The sequence below is a fragment of the Salmo salar genome, chromosome ssa10 (genome assembly GCF_905237065.1).
Source record: "Salmo salar chromosome ssa10, Ssal_v3.1, whole genome shotgun sequence".
Taxonomy (NCBI): Eukaryota; Metazoa; Chordata; class Actinopteri; order Salmoniformes; family Salmonidae; genus Salmo; species Salmo salar.
The window spans coordinates 108512351-108539797 of NC_059451.1; the positions used below are offsets into that span (position 1 = coordinate 108512351).

Genomic DNA, 27447 nt, shown 5'->3' on the forward strand with positions numbered 1-27447 from the left:
AGATAAACGCGTGCGTCCACACACACACACACACACGTCTAGATAAACGCGTGCGTCCACACACACACACACACACGTCTAGATAAACGCGTGCGTCCACACACACGTCTAGATAAACGCGTGCGTCACACACACACACACACGTCTAGATAAACGCGTGCGTCCACACACACACACGTCTAGATAAACGCGTGCGTCCACACACACACACACACGTCTAGATAAACGCGTGCGTCCACACACACACACGTCTAGATAAACGCGTGCGTCCACACACACACACACGTCTAGATAAACGCGTGCGTCCACACACACACACGTCTAGATAAACGCGTGCGTCCACACACACGCGTCTAGATAAACGCGTGCGTCCACACACACACACACGTCTAGATAAACGCGTGCGTCCACACACACACACACACGTCTAGATAAACGCGTGCGTCCACACACACACACACGTCTAGATAAACGCGTGCGTCCACACACACACACACGTCTAGATAAACCGCGCGTCCCACACACACACGTCTAGATAAACGCGTGCGTCCACACACACACACACGTCTAGATAAACGCGTGCGCCCACACACACACACACACGTCTAGATAAACGCGTGCGTCCACACACACACACACACGTCTAGATAAACGCGTGCGTCCACACACACACACACACGTCTAGATAAACGCGTGCGTCCACACACACACACACACGTCTAGATAAACGCGTGCGTCCACACACACACACACACGTCTAGATAAACGCGTGCGCCCACACACACACACACACGTCTAGATAAACGCGCGGCGCCCACACACACACACGTCTAGATAAACGCGTGCGTCCACACACACACACGCGTCTAGATAAACGCGTGCGCCCACACACACACACACGTCTAGATAAACGCGTGCGTCCACACACACACACGTCTAGATAAACGCGCGCGTCCACACACACACACACGTCTAGATAAACGCGTGCGTCCACACACACACACGTCTAGATAAACGCGTGCGCCCACACACACACGTCTAGATAAACGCGTGCGTCCACACACACACACGCGTCTAGATAAACGCGTGCGCCCACACACACACACACGTCTAGATAAACGCGTGCGCCCACACACACACACGTCTAGATAAACGCGCGTGCGCCCACACACACACACGTCTAGATAAACGCGTGCGTCCACACACACACGCACGTCTAGATAAACGCGGCGCCCACACACACACACGTCTAGATAAACGCGTGCGCCCACACACACACACGTCTAGATAAACGCGCGCGTCCACACACACACGCACGTCTAGATAAACGCGTGCGCCACACACACACACGTCTAGATAAACGCGTGCGCCCACACACACACGCGCGTCTAGATAAACGCGCGCGTCCACACACACACACGTCTAGATAAACGCGTGCGCCCACACACACGCACGTCTAGATAAACGCGTGCGTCCACACACACACACGTCTAGATAAACGCGTGCGTCCACACACACGCACGTCTAGATAAACGCGTGCGTCCACACACACGCACGTCTAGATAAACGCGTGCGTCCACACACACGCACGTCTAGATAAACGCGCGCGCCCACACACACACGCACGTCTAGATAAACGCGTGCGTCCACACACACACGCGCGTCTAGATAAACGCGTGCGTCCACACACACACGCGTCTAGATAAACGCGCGCGTCCACACACACGCACGTCTAGATAAACGCGCGCGTCCACACACACACACGTCTAGATAAACGCGTGCGCCCACACACACACGCACGTCTAGATAAACGCGTGCGTCCACACACACACACGTCTAGATAAACGCGTGCGCCCACACACACACGCACGTCTAGATAAACGCGCGCGTCCACACACACACACGTCTAGATAAACGCGCGCGTCCACACACACACACACGTCTAGATAAACGCGTGCGCCACACACACACACACGTCAGATAAACGCGCGCACACACACACACACACGTCTAGATAAACGCGTGCGTCCACACACACACACGTCTAGATAAACGCGTGCGTCCACACACACACACACACACGTCTAGATAAACGCGTGCGCCCACACACACACACACGTCTAGATAAACGCGTGCGCCCACACACACACACACGTCTAGATAAACGCGTGCGCCCACACACACACACACGTCTAGATAAACGCGCGCGTCCACACACACACGTCTAGATAAACGCGTGCGCCCACACACACACACACGTCTAGATAAACGCGTGCGCCCACACACACACGTCTAGATAAACGCGCGCGTCCACACACACACGTCTAGATAAACGCGTGCGCCCCACACACACACACACGTCTAGATAAACGCGCGCGCCCACACACACACACACGTCTAGATAAACGCGTGCGTCCACACACACACACACGTCTAGATAAACGCGTGCGCCCACACACACACGTCTAGATAAACGCGTGCGTCCACACACACACACACACACACACACGTCTAGATAAACGCGTGCGTCCACACACACACACACACACACGTCTAGATAAACGCGTGCGTCCACACACACACACACGCCAGACAAACGCGCACACACACACACACACACACGTCTAGATAAACGCGTGCGCCCACACACACACGTCTAGATAAACGCGTGCGTCCACACACACACGCGTCTAGATAAACGCGCGGCGTCCACACACACACACACACACACGTCTAGATAAACGCGTGCGTCCACACACACACACACACACACGTCTAGATAAACGCGTGCGTCCACACACACACACACACACACGTCTAGATAAACGCGTGCGTCACACACACACACGTCTAGATAAACGCGTGCGCCCACACACACACGTCTAGATAAACGCGTGCGTCCACACACACACGTCTAGATAAACGCGCGCGCCCCACACACACACACGTCTAGATAAACGCGCGCGTCCACACACACACACGTCTAGATAAACGCGCGCGTCCACACACACACACGTCTAGATAAACGCGCGGCCCACACACACACACGTCTAGATAAACGCGTGCGCCACACACACACACGTCTAGATAAACGCGCAGGCCCACACACACACACACACGTCTAGATAAACGCGTGCGCCCACACACACACACACGTCTAGATAAACGCGTGCGCCCACACACACACACGTCTAGATAAACGCGTGCGTCCACACACACGCCTAGATAAACGCGTGCGTCACACACACACACGTCTAGATAAACGCGTGCGTCCACACACACACACGCTTTGTTAAACGCGTGCGTCCACACACACACACGCCTTAGTTAAACGCGTGCGTCCACACACACACACGCTTTGTTAAACGCGCGTGCGTCCACACACACACACGCCTTGTTAAACGCGTGCGCCCACACACACACACGCCTTGTTAAACGCGTGCGTCCACACACACACACGCCTTGTTAAACGCGTGCGTCCACACACACACACGCCTTGTTAAACGCGTGCGTCCACACACACACACGCCTTGTTAAACGCGTGCGTCCACACACACACACGCCTTGTTAAACGCGTGCGTCCACACACACACACACGCCTTGTTAAACGCGTGCGTCCACACACACACACGCCTTGTTAAACGCGTGCGTCCACACACACACACGCCTCATTAAACGCGTGCGTCCACACACACACACGCCTTGTTAAACGCGCGGCGTCCACACACACACACGCCTTGTTAAACGCGTGCGCCCACACACACACACGCCTTGTTAAACGCGTGCGCCCACACACACACACGCACTTGTTAAACGCGCGCGCCACACACACACGCCTTGTTAAACGCGCGCGTCCACACACACACACGTCTTGTTAAACGCGTGCGTCCACACACACACACACACACACACGTCTTGTTAAACGCGTGCGTCCACACACACACACACGCGCTTGTTAAACGCGTGGCCCACACACACACACGTCTTGTTAAACGCGTGCGTCCACACACACACACGTCTTGTTAAACGCGTGCGCCCACACACACACACGCCTTGTTAAACGCGCAAGGCCCACACACACACACACGTCTTGTTAAACGCGCGCGCCACACACACACGTCTTGTTAAACGCGTGCGTCCACACACACACACACGTCTTGTTAAACGCGTGCGTCCACACACACACACACGTCTTGTTAAACGCGTGCGGCCCACACACACACACGTCTTGTTAAACGCGTGCGTCCACACACACACACACACACACACACACACGTCTTGTTAAACGCGTGCGTCCACACACACACACACACGTCTTGTTAAACGCGTGCGCCCACACACACACACACGTCTTGTTAAACGCGTGCGTCCACACACACACACACACACACACACGTCTTGTTAAACGCGTGCGTCCACACACACGTCTTGTTAAACGCGTGCGTCCACACACACACACACACGTCTTGTTAAACGCGTGCGTCCACACACACACACACGTCTTGTTAAACGCGTGCGTCCACACACACACACACGTCTTGTTAAACGCGTGCGTCCACACACACACGTCTTGTTAAACGCGTGCGTCCACACACACACACACGTCTTGTTAAACGCGTGCGTCCACACACGTCTTGTTAAACGCGTGCGTCCACACACACACACACGTCTTGTTAAACGCGTGCGTCCACACACACACACACGTCTTGTTAAACGCGTGCGTCCACACACACACACGTCTTGTTAAACGCGTGCGTCCACACACACACACACGTCTTGTTAAACGCGTGCGTCCACACACACACACACACACACGTCTTGTTAAACGCGTGCGTCCACACACACACACACACACGTCTTGTTAAACGCGTGCGTCCACACACACACACACACGTCTTGTTAAACGCGTGCGTCCACACACACACACGTCTTGTTAAACGCGTGCGTCCACACACACACGTCTTGTTAAACGCGTGCGTCCACACACACACACACACACGTCTTGTTAAACGCGTGCGTCCACACACACACACACACACACGTCTTGTTAAACGCGTGCGTCCACACACACACACACGTCTTGTTAAACGCGTGCGTCCACACACACGTCTTGTTAAACGCGTGCGTCCACACACACACGTCTTGTTAAACGCGTGCCTCCACACACACACACACACACACACACACACACGTCTTGTTAAACGCGTGCGTCCACACACACACACACACGCGCCTTGTTAAACGCGTGCGTCCACACACACACACGTCTTGTTAAACGCGTGCGTCCACACACACACACACACACACACACGTCTTGTTACACGCGTGCGCCACACACACACACACACACACGTCTTGTTAAACGCGTGCGTCCACACACACACACACACGTCTTGTTAAACGCGTGCCTCCACACACACACACACGTCTTGTTAAACGCGTGCCTCCACACACACACACACACGTCTTGTTAAACGCGTGCGTCCACCACACACACACACACGTCTTGTTAAACGCGTGCCTCCACACACACACACACACACACGTCTTGTTAAACGCGTGCCTCACACACACACACACACACACGTCTTGTTAAACGCGTGCCTCCACACACACGTCTTGTTAAACGCGTGCCTCCACACACACGTCTTGTTAAACGCGTGCCTCCACACACACACACACACACACACGTCTTGTTAAACGCGTGCCTCCACACACACGTCTTGTTAAACGCGTGCCTCCACACACACACGTCTTGTTAAACGCGTGCCTCCACACACACACACGTCTTGTTAAACGCGTGCCTCCACGCACACACACGTCTTGTTAAACGCGTGCCTCCACGCACACACACGTCTTGTTAAACGCGTGCCTCCGCGCACACACACGTCTTGTTAAACGCGTGCCTCCGCACACACACGCGTCTTGTTAAACGCGTGCCTCCGCACACACACGCGTCTTGTTAAACGCGTGCCTCCGCACACACACACGCGTCTTGTTAAACGCGTGCCTCCGCACACACACACGTCTTGTTAAACGCGTGCCTCCACACGTCTTGTTAAACGCGTGCCTCCACACGTCTTGTTAAACGCGTGCCTCCACACGTCTTGTTAAACGCGTGCCTCCACACACACACACACGTCTTGTTAAACGCGTGCCTCCACACACACACACGTCTTGTTAAACGCGTGCCTCCACACACACACACACACACACACACACGTCTTGTTAAACGCGTGCCTCCACACACACACACACACACGTCTTGTTAAACGCGTGCCTCCACACACACACACACACACGTCTTGTTAAACGCGTGCCTCCACACACACACACGTCTTGTTAAACGCGTGCCTCCACACACACACACGTCTTGTTAAACGCGTGCCTCCACACACACACACACACACACACGTCTTGTTAAACGCGTGCCTCCACACACACACACACACACACACGTCTTGTTAAACGCGTGCCTCCACACACACACACACACACACACGTCTTGTTAAACGCGTGCCTCCACACACACACACACACACGTCTTGTTAAACGCGTGCCTCCACACACACACACACACACACACACGTCTTGTTAAACGCGTGCCTCCACACACACACACACACACACACACGTCTTGTTAAACGCGTGCCTCCACACACACACACACACACACACGTCTTGTTAAACGCGTGCCTCCACACACACACACACACACACGTCTTGTTAAACGCGTGCCTCCACACACACACACACACACACGTCTTGTTAAACGCGTGCCTCCACACACACACACACACACACGTCTTGTTAAACGCGTGCCTCCACACACACACACACACACACGTCTTGTTAAACGCGTGCCTCCACACACACACACACACACGTCTTGTTAAACGCGTGCCTCCACACACACACACACGTCTTGTTAAACGCGTGCCTCCACACACACACACGTCTTGTTAAACGCGTGCCTCCACACACACACACGTCTTGTTAAACGCGTGCCTCCACACACACACACGTCTTGTTAAACGCGTGCCTCCACACACACACACGTCTTGTTAAACGCGTGCCTCCACACACACACACGTCTTGTTAAACGCGTGCCTCCACACACACACACGTCTTGTTAAACGCGTGCCTCCACACACACACACGTCTTGTTAAACGCGCGTGCCTCCACACACACACACGTCTTGTTAAACGCGTGCCTCCACACACACACGTCTTGTTAAACGCGTGCCTCCACACACACACGTCTTGTTAAACGCGTGCCTCCACACACACACGTCTTGTTAAACGCGTGCCTCCACACACACACGTCTTGTTAAACGCGTGCCTCCACACACACACGTCTTGTTAAACGCGTGCCTCCACACACACACGTCTTGTTAAACGCGTGCCTCCACACACACACGTCTTGTTAAACGCGTGCCTCCACACACACACGTCTTGTTAAACGCGTGCCTCCACACACACACACACATCTAGTTAAGACCTCCCGACACATCCTTCTAACCCAGCAACACATTTTACCCCCTCAAATAGATCTAGTCTTGTTTTTATTCCCAGTTTAATGCCACAGCTGCGATTTGGCACCCTCTGGGAGATGGGGCACAACGGCACAGCTGTAAATATCTGGACTGTGGGGGAGTGGCATATTGAGCACAAAGTAGCAAAACAAAACTCACATGAATGATGACTCCCTTGTCCAGCAGACTCTGCTTCTTTGCGGTCATCACAAAGTAGTGCGTGTTGTCTCTGTAGTACACAATGTTCTCCAGATCAATCCCTGCAACAAGACAACACAAAGCTTCATAAACCACTGTGTCAGTCATGTTGACCATACAAGCAAATTGTTTGACCCGGTTAGTGGAAGGATCATGTTCCAAATGCAGTGTGTATCATGACCAATTTGAGTGATGGTACACGACCCTTTCATTAAGAGGGGATTTGAGCGGAGGAGATTCCAGCCTGTCTTCACACTGCTGAACCTCACAAAGCCAAGCAGGCTGCTAGAATCAGCAGCACTAGATCCTCGATGGTGTGTTAGCATGGGAAACATCTACTAGACAGAATGGTACTTCAGCAAAACACTCCCTTTATAGGAGACACTGGTTTCATGGATTAAAACATTTTATTGCAGTTCCCAATGGACTGATGTTATGACACCTAGGGTATCACCATTCCAGGTAAATTAGCCTGATCGCACATCAATGACCATAAGAGTTGGCAAGACTGCACAAACAGGTCTAAGGCTTGGCTAGAGGTCAATGCCCTGCAGAGGGGTACAGAACGTGTGTGTGGGGTCAGGTTTGTGAGATGGCCCACCGGTTTCCTCTTTGAGCTCCAGGAAGAACTTCTGGTTGAAGATGAAGGCCACGCCGCTGATCTCCTCCACCTTGGCCTCGGCTGTGGTATTCCTGTTAACGAAGTTGGCTGTGATGGCTATGGCCAGCTTGCCCCGGAACTCTTTCCTCCTGAAACCTACAGTATGACGCAAAGCATCTTTATTGTTCTGCTGACACGCAACATCTAGGAAGTTAATCATTTTATACCAGATTAAACTGAGTCAGACAGATTGTGATAAGTCAGAGCAATACTTTTTTATTACATAGTGTTAAGGAAATACAGGCTGATAAGGTTAAGATAATGATATAGAACAAAAAGCATTAGGGGCATTATATAATACTACCTTAAAACTTTGTCTGAGCAATACTCCTGTTTGGGTGACAACTAACCCATGCATTTTCTTTTTTAGATACAGACTACACTCAAGACTGATCCAAATACTGTAATAGACTTTCACCAGTCACATGACCAGGTTCCATCTGTATACAAGCTGTTCATCTTCTCCAGGAGACTTCTGGGTAATGTGCTCTGACACAGGTCAAAGATTACCTGCACTATCTAGAGTTAACTGCAGATGAAGACAAGTACTCTAAAATGATCGCGGCTTGATTTAAAAAATAATAATAATAATTTTAACATGATTTTATAGCTTTTAATAGAAATTCCAAACCCCAAAATAGTGAACATTCAATTGCCAAAACAATGAAAATGTTCCATTGTCTGTCATATCCACATACTGTAGACATCATAGTAACTTCCTATTGAAGTAATACAATATTTAAGTGTATATTACTTAGTTTTTATTTGATTACTATTATTTTTTATCCTTTAAAAACATCTTCACATCTCTGCTCAGGCAGTAGCAGCCACCCAACGTTATCTTTGTGCCGTCTTCAGTCATCCAATTTAGCTAGGCTAGCCTGCCAAAGTACGCTGCAGAGCTGTCTGACAAAATAGTTTTACTAGTTCCTCAAAGTAGATAAGGCATACTTTCACGAACTGTCTTGATCCCTCTCTCTCATCGTTGTGGTTATTTCTCTCTCATGGTCTGTGTGTAGCTAACCTAACGTAGCAGGCGTAAAAGTGTATCCATCTCTGGCTGACTTGGAAAAAAACAGGTGCAATGGATTATGGTCATTGTAGTTAATTACCAAGTTTGTGTTAAACTAGGTTGAATATTTGCTTAATGAAAACTACAACTCCCTTCAGCCCAGCGTCCCACATACTTCTTGATTTCTCTTATGAATGATTGGATTTCTCTAGAAAAATGGAGCGTTGGGCTCAAAAAAATACAAATTGAATGTCGGTCAATTAGTTGTTCAATTACCACTTTTTTTTTTTTTTTTTACAAAAATGTAGGTTAATAGCCCAGTACAACTTTTTCCCTCAGCCATGTTCTCTCACATCCTGGAACACCTTGTGTGCAGTTCTATTGGACTTTACCCCTTAAGACATGACTGAAATTGAAAGCATTTTATGACCATAAAGTGTTTATGACTGGCAAGCTAAGGGAGAAATTCTGTTGTTTTTGCCCCTTTAGTGGAACATGTTTCCAAGAACAGGCTTATATATTGTTCAGGTGTGCAACTTCAGCCTTGCCCAGGAGTCTTACAGACAACTTTAAATGTTTACACAGTCAAACATTGTGTGTAGAGCAAATAACATCTCCATCATGTGTTCTTCTCACCGTCTAGCGTGTTTCTGCGTCCATCTGCACCAATCACCACGTCAAAGTCAAAGTCAACGAGGGGGTGGTTTTCTGGTCTGATCTCAGCTCTCCATCCAGGCCCTGGGAAAAGGACAACATACAGTATACGGCAGTGGAAAGCCATAACAATACAGCAATATATAGTCAACATTTTCTATTACTGTGAAGGTTGCATTTGAGACATGTTTGTTATTGATTACAAGTCACTACATTGTGCTTTTTGATTATTGTGAAGGCACTGTTAAATACATAGCTAAGTTGTCTCCAACTATAAATTGCTGAAGTCTTGCTGAGGGTTTGTAATCTTTCACAACGCAGCGTGGTAAGTGGCAATGACGCAGAGAGAAAGAGACCCTCTCCATATCAGCTCAACACTTCTGCCACACAGTCTCACAGAAACACACCGTGCCCACGGCACATTCTCCTAAGGTACCCACTTAAGAGCATCATCACTGCTGCAGAAGACACATTGCAACACTAAATTTAGGCTCGTCTCCCATCTTTATCAGTCGAGTAACAACCACATGCTACAGTATAAAAACTAACTGGGGTAAAAGAGGGGGTTTGTTCAAATTCAATGTTTAAAATCAAGTGGGGAAGTTAGTGCAGCTGAGGGACTATGGAGTGCAGCTGAGGGACTATGGAATACAGCTTCGGGACTATGGAATACAGCTTCGGGACTATGGAATACAGCTTCGGGACTATGGAATACAGCTTCGGGACTATGGAATACAGCTTCGGAAATATACAGTACTAGTCATGAGTTGACACCGACTCATTCAAGGGTTTTTCTTATTTTTTTTACATTGTAGAATAATAGTTAAGATATAACTATGAAATCATGTTGTAACCAAGTGTTAAATCAAAATATATTTTATTTGAGATTCTTCAAAGTAGCCCCCCTTTGCCTTGATGACAGTTTTGCACACTCTGGGCACTCTCTCAACCAGCTTCACCTGGAATGCTTTACCAATCATGAAGAACTTCCCACATATGCTGAGCACTTGTTGGCTGCCATTACACAGCCTGGAGGTGTGTTCGGTCATCGTCCTGTTGAAAAACAAATGATATTCCATCTGGTTTGTGCTTAGTGGGACTGGCAAATTGATGCAGAATGCTGTGGTAGTCATGATGGTTAAGTGTACCTTAAATTTTAAATAATTCACCAAGTGTTACCAGCAAAGCATCCCCACACCCCCTCCTCCAAGCATCATGGTGAGAACCACACATGCAGAGATCAATTGTTCACATACTCTGCGTTTCACAAAGACACAGCGGTTGGAACCAAAAATCTCAAATTTGGACTAAGACGAAAGGACAGATTTCCACTGGTCTAATGTCCATTGCTCGTGTTTCTTGGCCCAAGCAAGTCTCTTCTTCTTATTGGTGTCCTTTAGTAGTGGTTTCTTTGCAGAAATTCAACCATGAAGGCCTAATTCACAGTCTCCTCTGAAAAGTTGATGTTGAGATGCGTCTGTTACTTGAACTCTGAAGCATTTATGTGGCCTACAATCTGAGGAGCAGTTAACTCTACTGAACTTACGGGTCTTCCTTTCCTGTGGTGGTCCTCATGAGAGCCAGTCTCTTCATAGCGCTTGGTCTTTGCGACTGCAATTGAAGAAACTTTCAAAGTGCTTGACATTATCCAGATTGACTGACCATGTCTTAAAGTAAAAATGGACTGTCATTTCTCTGCTCATTTGAGCTGTTCTTGGTCTATCTTCTGAATACCACCCCTACCTTGTCACAACAACTGATTAGCTCAAATGCATTAAGGAAAGAAATTACACAAATTAACTTTTAACAAGGCATTAATTGAAATGCATTCAAGGTGACTACCTCATGAAGCTGGTTGAGAGAATGCCAAGAGTGTACAAAGCTGTCAAGGCAAAAATGGTGGCTACTTTGAAGAATCTCAAATATATTTGGATTTGTTTAACACTTTTGGTTACTACATGATTCCATGTGTGTTATTTCATAGTTGATGTCTGCACTATTATTCTACAATGTAGAAAATAGTAAAAATAAATAAAAACCCTGGAATGAATAGGTGTCCAAACTTTTGACTTGTATGTCAACAAATCAAAGGAAATTATTGTGGACTTCAGGAAACAGCAGAGGGAGCACCCCCTATCCACATCAAAGGGACAGCAGTGGAGAACGTGGAACGTTTTAAGTTCCTCGGGGGTACATGTCACAGATAAACTGAAAATGGTCCACCCACACAGACAGTAGTGAAGGCACAACAGCACCTCTTCAACCTCAGGAGGCTGAAGAAATTTGGCTTGTCACCCAAAACCCTGACAAACTTTTACAGATGCACAATCGAGAGCATTCTGTCGGGCTGTATTGCAGCCTGGTACGTCAACTGCACCGCCCTCAACTGCAAGGCTCTCCAGAGGGTGGTGCGGGGTGCACAACACTTCACCAGGGGCAAACTACCTGCCCTCCATGACACATACAGCAAAAAGATCATCAAGGACATCAACCACCCGAGCCACTGCCTGATCACACCGATACCCATCCAGAACGCGAGGTCAGTACAGGTGCATCAAAGCTGGAACCGAGAGACTAAAAACAGCTTCCATTTCAAGGCCATCAGACTGCTAATAGCCATCACTAACAGAGGCTGCTGCCTACATTGAGACCCAATCACTGGCCACTTGAATAAATGGATCACTAGTCACTTTATACAATGCACTCTTAATAAATGTTTACATATCTTACATTACTGATATAATATGTACAGTTGAAATTGGAAGTTTACATACGCCTTAGCCAAATACATTTAAAGTCAGCTTTTCACAATTCCTGACATTTAATCCTAGTAAAAATTCCCTGTCTTAGGTCAGTTAGGATCACCACTATTTTAAAAATGTGAAATGTCAGAATAATAGTACAGAGAATGATTTCAGCTTTTATTTCTTTCATCACATTCCCAGTGGGTCAGAAGTTTACATGCTACCAACTACTAATTGAGTGTATTGCCTTTAAATTGTTTAACTTGGGTCAAACGTTTTAGGTAGCCTTCCACAAGCTTCCCACAATAAGTTGGATGAATTTTGGCCCATTCCTCCTGACAGAGCTGGTGTTTGAGTCAGGTTTGTAGGCATCCTTGCTCACACACACTTTTTCAGTTCTGCCCACAAATTTTCTATAGGATTGAAGTCAAGGCTTTGTGATGGCCACTCTAATACCTTGAATTCGTTGTCCTTAAGCCATTTTGCCACATCTTTGGAAGTATGCTTTGGGTTATTGTCCATTTGGAAGATCCATTTGCGACCAAGCTTCAACTTCCTGACTGATGTCTTGAGATGTTGCTTCAATATATCCACATCATTTTCCATCCTCATGATGCCATCTATTTTGTTTAGTGCACCAGTCCCTCCTGCATCAAAGCCCCACCCTGATGCTGCCACCCTCGTGCTTCACGGTTGGGATGGTGTTCTTCGGCTTGCAAGCATCCCCCTTTTCCTCCAAACATAACGATGGTTATTATGGCCAAACAGTTCTATTGTTGTTTCATCAGACCAGAAGACATTTCTCCAAAAAAGTATGAGTCCCCATGTGCAGTTGCAAACCGTAGTCTGGCTTTTTTATGGCGGCTTTGGAGCAGTGGCTTCTTCCTTGCTCAGCTGCCTTTCAGGTTATGTCGATATAGGACTCATTTTACTGTGGATATAGATACTTTGTACCCGTTTCCTCCAGCATCTTCACAAGGTCCTTTGCTGTTGTTCTGGGATTGATTTGCACTTTTCACACCAAAGTACGTTTATCTCTAGGAGGCAGAACGTGTCTCCTTCCTGAGCGGTATGACGGCTGTGTGGTCCCATGGTGTTTATACTTGCGTACTATTGTTTATACAGATGAACGTGGTACCTTCAGGCGTTTAGAAATTTCTCCCAAGGATGAACCAGACTTGTGGAGGTGTACAATTTTTTGGTCTTGGCTGATTTGTTTTCATTTTCCCATGATGTCAAGCAAAGAGGCACTGAGTTTGAAGGTAGGCCTTGAAATACATCCACAGGTACACCTCCAATTGATTCAAATGATGTCAATTAGCCTATCAGAAGCTTCTAAAGCCATGACATCATTTTCTGGAATTTTGCAAGCTGTTTAAAGGCACAGTCAATTTAGTGCATTTAAACTTCTGACCCACTAATTGTGATTCAGTGAATTATAAGTGAAATAATGTCTGTAAACAATTGTTGGAAAAATGACTTGTGTCATGCACAAAGTAGATGTCCTAACCGACTTGCCAAAACTATAGTTTGTTAACAAGACATTAGTGTGGTGGTTGAAAAACGAGTTAATGACTCCAACCTAAGTCTATGTAAACTTCAGACTTCAACTGTATATGCTGTATTTTATACCATCTGTTGCACCTTGCCTACGCCGCTCGGCCATCGCTCATCCATATACTTACATGTACATATTCTCATTCACCCCTTTAGATGTGTGCATTAGGTAGCTGTTGGGGACTTGTTAGATATTACTGCACTGACGGAAATAGAAGCACAAGCATTTCGCTAACTGCTAACCATGTGTATGTGACAAATAAAATTTGATTTTGCATCAAAAATTAAGCAAGCAAAACTGACCTACAAAGCATATGCGCTTCACTGCAGACCTAGAGGCAGCCTCTACTCGTAAATGGAATTATGCAAGCACGTGTTTCTAAATCAAAAACACAAGATTGAGAAGTAGCCAATCCATCTGTGGCGTGTGATGTCATTTTGATCAAGTACCAGGGCTTGAGGGAGAGAAAGACCTGGTGCAGCCAACCAATGAAAATCAGCAAGTGCTAACCATACAAACAACAGTGAACAGAAATGTAAAAAGCAGATTTCTAACAAACATTTAAGCATCAAACAAACAGTTGTAAACACAGCTGTCTAGTGCTGATTGCCAAGGTTATGTTAACATGGCATGGAGGTTTAAAATGCTGAACCATGCTTTAACAGAAGGTTGCTGGACCTGATACTGTGTTGGATTGAAATGTGTTTAACAGAAAGACGAAAAACATGACCAGTTCCTGTCCAGAGGTGGGAAACGCTGTATTTTCTGACTGAACCGAAAGAGTCACCTTCATTCTCCTGGTTCTCCGGTGGCTCCAACAGTTTGACAAACTCCACGTTGACATGGACCTCCACCCCCACGATGAGGGAGACCTTCAGTAGCATGAGCTGGAGCTGGCGAATACCTTCAGACACATACAAAGTATAATTAAGCAACAAGGCCAGAGGGGGTGTGGTATATAGCCAACATAGCACAGCTAAACCGTGGAATATTGGCCATATACCACAAGCCTGAGGTGCCTTATTGCTATTATAAATTGGTTACCAACGTATTTAGAGCAGTAAAAATAAACTTTTGCTCATATCCTTGGTATACGGTCTGATGTACCATGGCTGTTAGCCAATCAGCATTCAAGGCGAACCACAGTTTAGAATTGACAACACTTATCCAACTACACACAATTAGTCTAATAACCTGTGGCCTTGATAGGCTTCGAGATACACGTTAGTGAACTGCCACATGACTGATATTCCATTCTGAGGTGTAGCTAGCTAGCAGCTGGTAAGTCTGTTGTTTTCAACTTCACAAGTTAACCTGAGAAACGGTTTATATCAGCGAGTATTTAGGACTCTGTTACTAAAGCAGAGGGTCAGGAAAGGAAGCATCTCACACATGGGGATAGAATAAGCCTCATAGGAACAAGACGGACATCTCTACGAAAACTCTATGGAAATCTCCGTGGGGGAAAAATATATACACTGCTTAAAAAAATAAAGGGAACACTTAAACAACAATGTAACTCCAAGTCAATCACACTTCTGTGAAATCAAACTGTCCACTTAGGAAGCAACACTGATTGACAATAAATTTCACATGCTGTTGTGCAAATGGAATAGACAACAGGTGGAAATTATAGGCAATAAGCAAGACACCCCCAATAAAGGAGTGGTTCTGCAGGTGTTGACCACAGACCACTTCTCAATTCCTATGCATCCTGGCTGATGTTTTGGACACTTTTGAATGGTGGCGGTGCTTTCACTCTAGTGGTAGCATGAGACGGAGTCTACAACCCACACAAGTGGCTCAGGTAGTGCAGCTCATCCAGGATGGCACATCAATGCGAGCTGTGGCAAGAAGGTTTGCTGTGTCTGTCAGCGTAGTGTCCAGAGCATGGAGGCGCTACCAGGAGACAGGCCAGTACATCAGGAGACGTGGAGGAGGCCGTAGGAGGGCAACAACCCAGCAGCAGGACCGCTACCTCCGCCTTTGTGCAAGGAGGAGCACTGCCAGAGCCCTGCAAAATTACCTCCAGCAGGCCACAAATGTGCATGTGTCTGTTCAACAGACTCCATGAGGGTGGTATGAGGGCCCGACGTCCACAGGTGGGGGTTGTGCTTACAGCCCAACACCGTGCAGGACGTTTGGCATTTGCCAGAGAACACCAAGAATGGCAAATTCGCCACTGGCGCCCTGTGCTCTTCAGAGATGAAAGCAGGTTCACACTGAGCACATGTGACAGACGTGACAGAGTCTGGAGACGCTGTGGAGAATGTTCTGCTGCCTGCAACATCCTCCAGCATGACCGGTTTGGCGGTGGGTCAGTCATGGTGTGGGGTGGCATTTCTTTGGGGGGCCGCTCAGCCCTCCATGTGCTCGCCAGAGGTAGCCTGACTGCCATTAGGTACCGAGATGAGATCCTCAGACCCCTTGTGAGACCATATGCTGGTGCGGTTGGCCCTGGGTTCCTCCTAATGCAAGACAATGCTAGACCTCATGTGGCTGGAGTGCGTCAGCAGTTCCTGCAAGAGGAAGGCATTGATGCTATGGACTGGCCCGCCCGTTCCCCAGACCTGAATCCAATTGAGCACATCATGTCTCGCTCCATCCACCAACGCCACGTTGCACCACAGACTGTCCAGGAGTTGGCGGATGCTTTAGTCCAGGTCTGGGAGGAGATCCCTCAGGAGATCATCCGCCACCTCATCAGCAGCATGCCCAGGCGTTGTAGGGAGGTCATACAGGCACGTGGAGGCCACACACACTACTGAGCCTCATTTTGACTTGTTTTAAGGACATTACATCAAAGTTGGATCAGCCTGTAGTGTGGTTTTCCACTTTAAATTTGAGTGTGACTCCAAATCCAGACCTCCATCGGTCGATAAATTGCATTTCCATTGATTATTTTTGTGTGATTTTGTTGTCAGCACATTCAACTATGTAAAGAAAAAAGTATTTAATAAGATTATTTCTTTCATTCAGATCTAGGATGTGTTGTTTTAGTGTTCCCTTTATTTTTTTGAGCAGTGTATATAATTCACCCCGTTGCCAAATGTTCCAATAAATGACACCAGAAGGCCAGTCTGTCAGCAGTGGTTTTGAAACACATAGCATTTGCATTTATGGGCTCCTCCACTTTGCATGTTGTTATCTAAGGCACGGCAGTTGCAGGGAGATAACGCTCACACACGCACGTCAGATTTCTTAGCAGAGCAAGCCAGATATATTTTTTAAAAATCCAACTGAAGAACGTGGAGTGAGTGAGGAGGAAGAGATCATGTAACAATGTTACCATCTGATAAATCTTTCAGTCACATTCAACTTCCGTCAGTTTTCCCCAGCAGAACACCAAAACAAGGAAGAATAACATTACTTAACATCATTTCCTATGAGATGAAGAATGACATTAGCAGTACAATACTTACTGATGTGGTCTATGGCTCCAGCACAAAATTTGCCGTAGAACTTCTTGGCCCCGAGGCCCCTGAGGTCGTGGATGGTGTAGGGCCACAGATGCAGCACGTTGTTCCTGGAGAAGGTGTCCCTCTTCTCAATCACCACCACCTTGGCCCCCAGCAGAGCAAGCTCGATGGCCGTACGCAAACCACAGGGGCCCCCTCCGATGATCAGACACTTGAGAGAGAGACTTCGTCATCAGTGTACAATAGAAACTGTAATTAAAACAACATCTCACATGATTAACAAACTGTTGCAGGAGGTGAAATTAGGTGAGATTACAGAAAATGCTATTAGCTACATCAAAAGTTGATCACCTCTTCCACATTATCTCTATTGTATTGCAACCTCTGGTATTAAACATCAAAGATTAAAACAAGGCCTCATAAGGAGAACATATCAATACAGCATATAGGGCCCCATTATGAAATCAGGTTTCATATCCTACAATAAAACAAAACCACTTGAGTCATTTCACTGGTGTGATCCACTGACGGCATGACAGAGCATTGAGATGACCTTATCCTCTGACGTAGTTGTTGGCTTGTCATATGGGCAACTCCACGGTAACAGAATGACGCGGATACATTAAAGTGAAAAATCTGAGTACGCCAAACAAAAACCAATGATTGTAAAGTTAAATTGACCATATAAAACTATGCACAAGGACAACTTAACAACTTCCACTGGAGATCTTACAAAACACATTTACTTCAAGAACAGTGAAGATTCAAAGTTTGGTAACAGAATGACACCACAAACCACAATTCGTGTTTAGACAGAGTCAGATATTTGAAGGTTACTAGGCCAGTCCAGGCCTGAGTGTGGTGGGTTTGAATGAGCGGATATCACTCCACTGACCGCACTTGGACATGGATGTCTGCTATGCATTATGGGGGATTTGTCTCACCAGACAACCAGCGTTGCTGAAAGGGGTCAGCTGATTCCAGTCAAACTTAGTACTCAAGAGATACTTTGTGCCATTCATGAGGTTGTTATTACTAGAGACTTGACCTGTGGTATTTCAACTACACAGCTTGCAAAATCTCAGCATGCATAGTATTCAACAGAATTAAAGCCGAGTTAGACCAAACAAAAGTGACAATGAACTGTTGGAATGAAAGGAATTAATTGGCCCTAATGTGGCTCTGTACAAGGTGAATGATTGTCACTGGGATATGGAGGCGATAGTGTCATTTGGCTCTGTGTGGAGCTGTGGCTTTTGGGCTATTCTTAGAGAATGCTCGAGTCAGCGCTCACGTTGTTGTGTACCGTTTCCAGAGCTTGTCATGAACCCTACACAGATCGCACCATAAGAGGTCAACTAAGGGGAAAAAAAACGATTGTGTCACTTTTACTGGACACACCAATAAGGATGAGTTAAGTCCTGCAAGTCTGGCAGGGCCAATACTCAGGTGTTTACCCGCGTGTGACAGCAGTGTTTTTAAAGGTCTGGCAAAATACAAGTTTCCTTGTTTACTGAGAAGTCTCTTTTGTCTATACTGCAGCTGTGAGAAACGGGTGCTTCCATACAGAGGTGTATCCAGTGCCATTCAGGTTCAGACACGATGCCCAGATGAGGGATTTCACAAAAGACCAGGCCTAGTTTCATAATGAACATGTTTTGTTAACATCTGTACAATGTAAAACATTTGGTGATATTTCATCACTTTCAGACACAAAACCCAACCCTGATTGGTTCATGGGTGCCTGGGCACACATGAAATCCAAGATCCTTTAATACTGCTGCACTATTTAACAAATACAGTCCCAGTCAAAAGTTTGTACACACCTACTCATTCCAGGGTTTTTTTTATTTTGACTACATTGTAGAATAATAGTGAAGACAACAAAACTATGAAATAACATAAATAACATCATGTACTAACCAAAAAAATAAGTGTTAAACTAAAAAATATTTTACATTTGAGATTCTTCAAAAGGAGCCACCCATTGCATTCTCTCAGCCAGCTTCATGAGGTAGTCACCTGGAATGCATTTCAATTAAACAGGTGTGCTTTGTTAAGTCAATTTGTGGAATTTATTTTCTTAATGCGTTTGAGCCAATCAGTTGTGTTGTGACAAGGTAGGGGGTTATACAGAAGTTAGCCGTATTATGGCTAGAACAGCTCAAATAAGCAAAGAGAAAGAACTGTCCATTACTTTAAGACGTGAAGGTCAGTCAATACAGAAAATGTCAAGAACTTTGAAAGTGCAAAAACCATCAAGCGCTATGATGAAACTGGCTCTCATGAGGACCGCCACAGGAAAGAAGGTTTCCTCTGCTACAGAGGATAAGTTAATTAGATTTAACTGCACCTCAGATTGCATCCCAAACAAATGTGTCAGAGTTCAAGTAACAGACATCTCAACATCAGCTGTTTAGAGGAGACCATGAATCAGGCCTTCATGGTGGAATTGCTGCAAAGACACCACCACTAAAGGACACCAATAAGAAGAGACTTGCTGGAGCCAAGAAACACGAGCAATGGACAATAGACCGGTGGAAATGTGTTCTTTGGTCTGGTGATTCTAAATTTGAGATTTTTGGTTCCAACCGCTGAGTCTGTGAGACACAGAGTAGGTGAACGGATGATCTCTGCATGTGTGGTTCTCACCATGAAGCATTTTACATTTTTACATTTTAGTCATTTAGCAGACGCTCTTATCCAGAGCGACTTACATTAGTGAATGCATACATTTCATACATTTTTTTTCTTCTCCGTACTGGTCCCCCGTGGGAAATCGAACCTACAACCCTGGCGTTGCAAATACCATGCTCTACCAACTGAGCCAGACGGCATGGTGGTGTGATGGTGCTTTTCAAGGCACACTTAACCAGCATGGCTATCACAGCATTCTGCAGTGATATGCCGTCCCATCTGGTTTGCGCTTAGTGGGACTATCATTTGTTTTTCAACAGGACAATGACCCAACACACCTCTATGCTGTGTAAGGGGTATTTGACCAAGGAGAGTGATGGAGTAATCAGATGACCTGGCCTTCACAATCACCCAACTTCAACCCAATTAAGATGAGTGGGACCGCAGAGTGAAGGAAAAGCAGCAAACAAGTGCTCAGCATGTGGGAACTCCTTCAAGACGGTTGGAAAAGCATTCCTCATGAAGCTGGTTGGGAGAATGCCAAGAGTGTACAAAGCTGTCATCAAGGCAAAGGGTGGCTACTTTGATGAATCTCAAATATAAAACATATTGATTTGTTAACACTTTTTTGGGTACTACATGATTCCATATGTGTCATTTCATAGTTTTGATGTCTTCACTATTATTCTACCTTGTAGAAAATAAAGGAAATCCCTTGAATGAGTAGGTGTGTCCAAACTTGATTGGTACTGTATGTTGAATTTATGAAATATAGAAAAGTACTAACTCTCCAGGCGATGCTTTCCAAAGGGCTGGAGGGTCAACAATTCAATACAACGATTAATACAACTAACATACTCAAGTGAGTCACCCATATGGAATGCGAGTGTATATTACAATATCACTGTGTCCATTTTATTTATTTAACTAGGCAAGTCAGTTAAGAACAAATTCTTATTTACAATGACGGCCTACAGCAGGCCAAACCCGGACAACGCTGGGCCAATTGTGCGCCGCCCTATTGGACTCCCAATCACGGACGGTTGTGATACAGCCCGAATTTGAACCAGGGTGTCTGTAGTGACACCTCAAGCACTGAGATGCAGTGCCTTAGACCATTGCGCCACAAGGGCGTGAACCAATCTGAATGAATAGGATATGCAAATCTACATTTGTTACATAAACAAGCAAGCATAAGAACCAAAACTATTCCCGTCACTACAGCAACGTAAAACAAAAACCATAATCCCACTTTAAAATGGGAGGCAAGAAAATAGTTGGCCATGGAATTTGGCTAGTCTACAGTCGTGGCCAAAAGTTGAGAATTACACAAATATTAATTTCCACAAAGTTTGCTGATTCAGTGTCTTTAGATATTTTTGTCAGATGTTACTATAGAATACTGAAGTAGAATTACAAGCATTTCATAAGTGTCAAAGGCTTTTGACAATTACATGAAGTTGATGCAAAGAGTCAATATTTGCAGGGCTGAACCTTCTTTTTCAAGACCTCTGCAATCCGCCCTGGCATACTGTCAATTAACTTCTGGGCCACATCCTGACTGATGGCAGCCCATTCTTGCATAATCAATGCTTGGAGTTTGTCAGAATTTGTGGGGTTTTGTTTGTCCACCCGCCTCTTGAGGATTGACCACAAGTTCTCAATGGGATTAAGGTCTGGGGAGTGTCCTGGCCATGGACCCAAAATATCCATGTTTTGTTCCCCGAGCCACAAGGTGCTCCATCATGCTGGAAAAGGCATTGTTCGTCACCAACTGTTCCTGGATGGTTGGGAGAAGTTGCTCTCGGAGGAAGTGTTGGTACCATTCTTTATTCATAGCTGTGTTCTTAGGCAAAATTGTGAGTGAGCCCACTCCCTTGGCTGAGAAGCAACCCCACACATGAATGGTCTCAGGACGCTTTACTGTTGACATGACGTAGCGCTCACCTTGTCTTCTCCGGACAAGCTTTTTTCCAGATGCCCCAAACAATCGGAAAGGGGATTCATCAGAGAAAATGACTTTACCCCAGTCCTCAGCAGTCCAATCCCTGTACCTTTTGCAGAATATCAGTCTGTCCCTGATGTTTTTCCTGGAGAGAAGTGGCTTTTTTGCTGCCCTTCTTGACACCAGGCCATCCTCCAAAAGTCTTCGCCTCACTGTGTGTGCCGATGCACTCACACCTGCCTGCTGCCATTCCTGAGCAAGCTCTGTACTGGTGGTGCCCCGATCCCACAGCTGAATCAACTTTAGGAGACAGTCCTGGCGCTTGCTGGACTTTCTTGGGTGCCCTGAAGCCTTCTTCACAACAATTGAACCGCTCTCCTTGAAGTTCTTGATGATCCGATAAATGGTTGATTTAGGTGCAATCTTACTGGCAGCAATATCCTTGCCTGTGAAGCCATTTTTGTGCAAAGCAATGATGACGGCACGTGTTTCCTTGCAGGTAACCATGGTTGACAGAGGAAGAACAATGATTCCAAGCACCACCCTCCTTTTGAAGCTTCCAGTCTGTTATTCAAACTCAATCAGCATGACAGAGTGATCTCCAGCCTTGTCCTCGTCAACACTCACACCTGTGTTAACGACAGAATCACTGACATGTCAGTTGGTCCTTTTGTGGCATGAAATGCAGTGGAAATGTTTTTGGGGGACTAAGTTCATTTGCATGGCAAAGAGGGACTTTGCAATTAATTGCAATTCATCTGATCACTCTTCATAACATTCTGGAGTATATGCAAATTGCCATCATACAAACTGAGGCAGCAGACTTTGTGAAAATTAATATTTGTGTCATTCTCAAAACTTTTGGCCACGACTGTAGACTATCAGACAAGCACCACCCAGAGTCTCACTGTCATCTAGGCCTATCTATCCAACTCCAGCATCCTTCCCTTAGGACCCCTAATATTTTCCTCTGAGAATTAAGTCATTCAAACACTACGCTAAACATTCAAGAAAATGTACACCTAAAATGGGCAGAAATAATATTTTTAAAACAGCCTGCATTATCAAATCCATTGTGTTGTAATGGATTTGCTGATTTTGCACTGTCAAAAGAATTGGTTTCATATGTGAGGAGGTTAATCATGCTTTCCTTGTTTGACATGATGCTGTGCAGTGTAGCTGTTCTCCGTATTGCTCCCATAAGAAGCGGCTACCAGCTGGGTGTGTAGGGATATCATATCTCATAACAGTATAAGAGATACACAGCAACAGTCTGTCGTGCATCATAACATTACCATGAAAGAGAAGTCACATTATGAACCTACTGTACAACTAGTACTTTAACATACTGTAAATAGTACTTTAACCTCTTTTGTATAACTGCCTTAATCTTGCTGTACCCCAGGAAGAGTAGCTGCTGCCTTGGCAGGAAATAATAAGGAATCATTACAAATACACATTTTATAAGTAAGAACCCCTTTTCAAGTTGTAAACTATTAAGAGTTTTGAGTGAATGTGAATTGATGTCACAGGGCTTCGATTTAAAAAATAAATTAACTGTAGTCTGGCTCATAGTAGTAAAGAATTAGATAAAAGGTAGCCAGCTATGAATCATCATTCCTTATGCAGATATGGGATATTAGCATGGAGAATATCATGTATTCAATCCCAATGTGGAAGGTCTGCCCAAAGGCAAATATAGGGTTTATTCATTTTAGGCTTCTTCCTTATAATCGACAGGTAACTGCCAAAATAATGGAAACACTTGAGTAAATAAGGGATACAAAGTATATTGAAAGCTGCTGCTTCCACACAGCTGTGGTGCCGATGTTAATTACGCAATTAACATCATCACGCTCATGTATAAAATGCTGGGCAGGCCATTATTTTAGCTACCATGGCTATTCCATCATTTACATTGACCCACTTTATTATTTATTTAAATTGTTTTGCACTGACTCCCTTGCACACTCACTAGACTCTACCCCCACACACTACACTGACAATCCAACAAACAAATATTGACACCACACACATGCTGCTGCTACTGTTTATATTACAGTATATCCTGATTGCTTAGTCACTTTTACCCCTACCCACACTAACGGGAGATTCTGGAGCGGTGCCTGAGTCAGCGTTACTGTTACAGGTGGTGGTACCTTAATTTGGAAGGACGGGCTCATGGTAATGCCTGGAGCAGAATACCATTCCAGACATTATTAGGAGGCATCCTCCCCTCAGCAACATCCACTGTGTAAAAGCTTGGGTGATTTCTTACCCTAGTGCCCTCACAGGCCTGGGCTTTCTTGTACTCCTTGTGGCCGGCTCTCTTGTCCAGTTTGGTCCAGAGGGCCTTGGCCTTCCAGTTGGTGACCGTGGCTTTGAGGTTCCTGTAGAAGTTCCTGTAGTCAAGTGGGTCCAGATCCATCTGCCTGCATAAGATACAGAAGGCCTGCATAGTGCCCTTACACGTGGACGCCTGGACAAAGTTCTCAAAGAGCTGCCTGGCCTGAGCACTCCTCTCATCCTCTGTTTCACACATCTTCCGTTTTGGAGACTGTCTGGGCAGTCACTCGCTCCGGCCCCAGCCCTCACAGGCTTAGTTAGACTATGACAACTGCCATCTCAGCGGGTTCTGGAAAGGAAAATGGCATTTCATTTTATTACAGCGTCACTCCGCACTCAGACTAGACAAAAATCATCTAGACATTTGCTCTGTGATATGGTCTCCCAAGTAATAATGTTACATGGTAATTAATAGCACGCTTAATAAAACATGACAAAAATTACTTTTCTTAAAAAGTCCACAAGTATAAGTTGCACCCTACCCTGTAGCTTGATTGTGTTACTGGACTTTAAAAAAAATAATCAAAACAAGGAGATGTCACATTAAAATGTATGTAATATCTCTAGCGTGTTCTCAAGACACAATACAACCTGCACTCCTTCATATAAGATTCTCAGTGTGAACCCACATTTCCACTGAGGAGTCACAGCGAAATAGAAGTTGAAATAGTACATCCTGTTTAAGAGGATGCTGTTGCATAAAACATCATAAATATCCCTAATTTGCATAGCTGGAGATGTCATGACAGCTCAGAAACAAGGCCCATTAAACTGGTGCCTCAAGTCCTCAACAGGCAGCTTCATTAAATAGTACCCACAAAACACTAGCGTCTTTCTCAAACTAGACACTAATGTACTTGTCCTCTTGCTCAGTTGTGCACCAGGGCCTACCACTCTTTCTATTCTGGTTAGAGCCAGTTTGCGCTGTTCTGTGAAGGGAGTAGTACACAGCGTTGTACGCGATCTTCAGTTTCTTGGCAATTTCTCACATGGAATAGCCTTCATTTCTCAGAACAAAAACAGACGGACAAGTTTCAGAAGAAAGTACTTTGTTTCTGGCCATTTTGAGCCTGTAATCGAACCCGCTGATGCTCCGGATACTCAACTAGTCTAAAAAAAGGCCAGTTTTATTGCTTCTTTAATCAAAACAACAGTTTTCAGCCGTCTTAACATTATTGCAAAAGGGTTTTCTAATGATCAATTAGCCTTTAAAAATGATAAACTTGGATTAGCTAACACAACGTGCCATTGAAACACAGGATTGATGGTTGCTGATAGTGGGCCTCTGTATGCCTAATGTAGATATTCCATCAAAAATCTGCCCTTTCCAGCTACAAGTCACTTACAACATTAACAATGTCTACACTGCATTTCTGATCAATTTGAAGTGCTTTTCTTTCAAAACAAGGACATTTCTAAGTGACCCCAAACTTTTGAATGGTAGTGTAATAGTGTACACACATTTCACTGCCTCCATCTGCAGTCTCTCCCAGTACCTGCCCAAATAACAGAACAAGCTACGCCATTCAACTAGTCATCATTCAGTAATTCATCCTCTTCAAGTAAGCATACCACCAATTTCAAGCAGCATGTGCTCATGATGTATCCAAGGAAATCAAATCTGTTATTCGATTTATAATACATTCGCTCAATGACTCTGCCCGTCATGTCAATTGAAATGTAAACCTGGATGTGTTAAAGGAACCACCAAAGTTCTAAAGTAGGGGAGACTGCCATTTCCATGTGGCCTGAAACATGATGCCCTTTGATATTTGGATCATTTGAACAGCTATGTGCAGACAACAGGAGCGCGGAACGCAAACAAGTGAGAAGTCTGGCCTCATCTCCCCACTGCTTTTAGTGGACCAGAGGGGGTGTCATCTCTCATACCCAATCACGTTTGGCAGATTGCTAGATGAGATGTTGCTAAGGCTCTGGCACTAAAATTCAGATGCGCTCTGCTCCAAGCTACACTGCTCTTCTCTCTGTCCGGAGTGAACTACTCATGGGACGTTTCAGCTCAGTCAAGAGAGAAATAAAATGTAACTACATGACTTCTGATTGGGAATTCTCACACATTTCAACTTCGCTTCCTCTAGGGGGGTTGAAGACACACAGTAACCCACACAATTCCAGGGAGTCAGTGTGGTATGGGATAGTTCACGGCCTAATCTATATTTAACCGGTTGAAGCACTGTGGGAAATTGCACAGGGAGAGTCTGGAATTATATCGCACTCACAATCTGCCTCTATTTGTAGAAACTGTTTTAAGTAGAGTAGAAAACTAGAACAAGACACTTCTATTTCCACTGAAACCCCTGTATTTAGACACACTCATGGGGAATATAGGGTAGACTGGGACAATATGCAAAACACAACATACTTCTACAAACTCAAGAACATGGCAGGAGTTTGTTGGAAGAAAAAAAAAAACCAATTTTCCCATCACCTAGAATCAAAAGCCAACAGCTAGGTACACAACAACAACCATGTTAGCGGCTGTGTCCATGTACAGTACCTTCAGAAAGTACTCACACCTCTTCACTTTTTCCATATTTTGTTGGGTTACAGCCTAAATTTAAAATTGATTAAATTGAGATTGTGGTATTCTGTGTAGGCCAGTGACACAAAATAAGTTGCATGGACTCACTGTGTGTGCGCGCAGTAGTGCTTAACATGTTTTTTTTTTTAATAACTACCTCATCTCTGTTTCCCCACACATACGGATAATTGTAAGG

At 45.6% G+C, this 27447-nt stretch overlaps 1 protein-coding gene across 5 annotated transcripts in view; it reads right to left on the reverse strand.

Annotated features, from left to right (window-relative positions):
• The window catches only part of LOC106561462 (protein-methionine sulfoxide oxidase mical2b), a 114436-nt gene that overhangs the window by 75853 nt on the left and 11136 nt on the right, over positions 1-27447 (reverse strand). For all 5 annotated transcript variants that reach the window (XM_045688374.1, XM_014125452.2, XM_045688372.1 and 2 more), the window contains exons 2-7: positions 24642-24998; positions 17785-17992; positions 15150-15266; positions 10043-10144; positions 8335-8490; positions 7695-7795 (exon numbers count right to left, since the gene is read on the reverse strand). In XM_045688374.1, coding sequence (XP_045544330.1) covers positions 7695-7795; positions 8335-8490; positions 10043-10144; positions 15150-15266; positions 17785-17992; positions 24642-24905 — 948 coding nt within the window. In that variant the 5' untranslated portion in view covers positions 24906-24998. The remainder of the gene's footprint in view (positions 1-7694; positions 7796-8334; positions 8491-10042; positions 10145-15149; positions 15267-17784; positions 17993-24641; positions 24999-27447) is intronic.